The sequence below is a fragment of the Lathyrus oleraceus genome, chromosome 4, assembly GCF_024323335.1.
Source record: "Lathyrus oleraceus cultivar Zhongwan6 chromosome 4, CAAS_Psat_ZW6_1.0, whole genome shotgun sequence".
NCBI lineage: Eukaryota > Viridiplantae > Streptophyta > Magnoliopsida > Fabales > Fabaceae > Lathyrus > Lathyrus oleraceus.
The window spans coordinates 256,147,812-256,150,438 of NC_066582.1; the positions used below are offsets into that span (position 1 = coordinate 256,147,812).

The window sequence follows — 2,627 nt, forward strand, 5'->3', positions numbered from 1 at the left end:
TTGGGTAGTCCAACAATGTTTTCGTCGATTTGACACAAAGTAGATTTCGCTAAAATCGACCCACAAACAAACCTTTTCTACCCAGAACTACGTAAGCCTTGATTTCTCTGTTGAGATACGTAGGAGCAGGACTTGTAAATCTTGTCAGGCCCACTAATAAAAAAGTTAGGTTTAGTCCTTCGTCAAAAATCCAAAAACATTTTCCTCTCTTTTACTCTTTCCTTCCTAACTAATAACTTGAGAAGCCTAACATTTTAAGCTAACACTAATGCGCACAACTAACCTAATGGTTCCCGTTGAGTACAACGGACGTGAGGGGTGCTAATACCTTCCCTTTGCGTTATCGACTCCCGAACCCTGATTTGGTTGCGACAACCATAATCATTGTCGTTCTTTCTTGGGTTTTATCGATATTTCCCCTTTCCTTTTTAAGAATATATAAAGTTCGGTGGCGACTCTGTTTAGTCCATCATTGCGAGCGTGCGATTGCGCTTCGCTTAAGTCGTGTTCTCATTTTCTTGAGATACGACAGATGACGACTCTGTTGGGGAAAATAATCCCTAAGTGAGTCAAGCCTAGTTAGGTCATTTGTGTGCCTTTGTTTGTTTACTTGTGTGGCTTTTTCTTTATTGTTTTGATATATTTATTGTCATATTGATATAAATTTGTTGTATTGGTTCGATTATGCTTTGGAACTTGGATACTCTGATTACAAACCATGTGGGAAATACTTTTACCCGAGTCTCGAGTAAAAACATAAGATAGGACAAGGTTGAGTAGTGCGGGTCCGCGAGATGAATTTCTCATTGGGTCGGTGCGATAACCTTACTTAGAGTAGATTCTTGAGAGGATGTTGTCACTTGGTAAGTAAGTTGTCGTAAGCTTCGATATTTTCTTTGGGATCCATGACTCTGAGAACCATCTGTAGAACCTTAATTCTTTGCCCAACTAGGAAAGATGGTTACGTAGCATGGGTCTGCGAGTTGAATTTCTCATTGGATCGATGCGAGAACCTCACTTAGAGTAGATTCTTTAGATGGAGTTGATGCCCGGCAAGTAAGTTGCCGCATGTAGCAAACAGTCTAATGGATCCATGACTCTAGGAACGTTTTTGAAACCTTAGATCATACATGGTGAGAACCATGTTCTATACGAAGCAATCAGACTTATCCATGCCTTAAACCTATTGAACTTATAAAAAAAATGCATCACATTCATCCACATACATTGCATCAACATCATAAAAAGCAAGCTCTTAGTTATCTCTTATTTGTTTCAGGAATTAAGAACTCGAAAATGACAACTCCAAGGAGAAACACTTTCACGCTTAAGTACAAGGAACCTAAGCTGGATAGTCTGAAGGGTTTGATCTATGATTTGACTCTCAATAGACGTGATGAGTTCGGAAAAAACAATGGGAAAATTTTGAGTCTTCTAACTAAGAAAGTTGACTATGGAATTATCGGCTCTTTGGCACAATATTATGATCCACCTTTACGCTGTTTCACATTCGTTGATTTCCAACTAGCTCCTACTTTGGAAGAATTTGAGAGAGTCGTAGGTCTCAAATTGAAGGATTTCAATCCATTTCCAAAGCTCGAAGAAGAAGCGGGCCCAAAGAAGATAACTTCAGCCCTAAGTATCAATGTCCCGACTGTTCGAGACAATTGGGTTGAAAAAGGGGGTTGCAAAGGTTTTGCCGCGATGTTTTTGGAAGATTTAGCTCTGGAGTTCAAGAAAAAGGGAAATTGGAATGCATTCTATGTTGTGTTGGCTTTATTGATCCATAGGATCGTGCTCTTCCCAAATGTTGAAAAATTTGTGGATCAGGTAGCCATAAAAGTCTTTCTCTTTGGCAATCCCGTACCATTTCTCTTAGCTGACATTTACCATGCCCTTCACGCTCGATATGAAAAGAGGGGTGGAACTTTGTTGTGCTGTGCTCCTTTGCTTTATACTTGGTTCATGCAACACATGCCCAAAGAAGGCCCTTTTGTCGCAAAAGAACTTAAGTCTCCTAAAAAATTAGCTTCTCCCACTGCAAGTTCCATCAGATGGTATATCCGAGAGTGGGAAACCCCAGACATTATAGTCAGCTGTGGGGAATTTCCTAATGTACCTTTGTTGGGTACTAAGGGTTGCATCAATTATAACCCTATGTTATCTCGAGTGCAGCACGGTTACTCCATGGATGGCCCCCCTGGCGCAAAGGACTTACAACCATTTGTGCTCTTTGACATCCAAGCAAGCAATCCTGATGTAAGAGCAGTACGAAAGGATTGGTTAAAGGTTGTTACGAAGGGTAAAGAGTTTGGAAAAAGAAACCTTCTCGCCAGAGAATCTTACACCTGATGGGTGAAAGAAAGAGTTGGGGAAATCCATTTGCCATTTATCTTAAAGGCTTCAGCCTTTCCCAAAACTCCTGAACCTGAGCCTATACTACCCGAGGACATGGAGAAACTCACTACTAAGGTTAAGGAGCTCGAATTGGAGAATACTGAATTACGGATTCAGATGAACCGAGTTATCTTGGAAAATCAGAATTTGAAGGAGGAACGTAAGGGGAAAACCCAGGAACTTGAGGATAGTAACAAGAAAGCCAGGCTATTAGAAGACCAGAAGGATGA

At 40.7% G+C, this 2,627-nt stretch overlaps 1 protein-coding gene across 1 annotated transcript; it reads left to right on the plus strand.

Annotated features, from left to right (window-relative positions):
• Positions 1-1,296: 1,296 nt before the first annotated feature.
• LOC127136948 (uncharacterized) lies at positions 1,297-2,352 on the plus strand. Its single transcript, XM_051063455.1, has one exon. The coding sequence runs from the start codon at positions 1,297-1,299 to the stop codon at positions 2,350-2,352; it is 1,056 nt and encodes a 351-aa protein (XP_050919412.1).
• Positions 2,353-2,627: the final 275 nt, after the last annotated feature.

What these genes read in the sequence shown, in the direction of transcription:
- LOC127136948 (XM_051063455.1), top strand. Translation starts at nt 1,297, where the DNA reads ATGACAACTCCAAGGAGAAACACTTTCACGCTTAAGTACAAGGAACCT.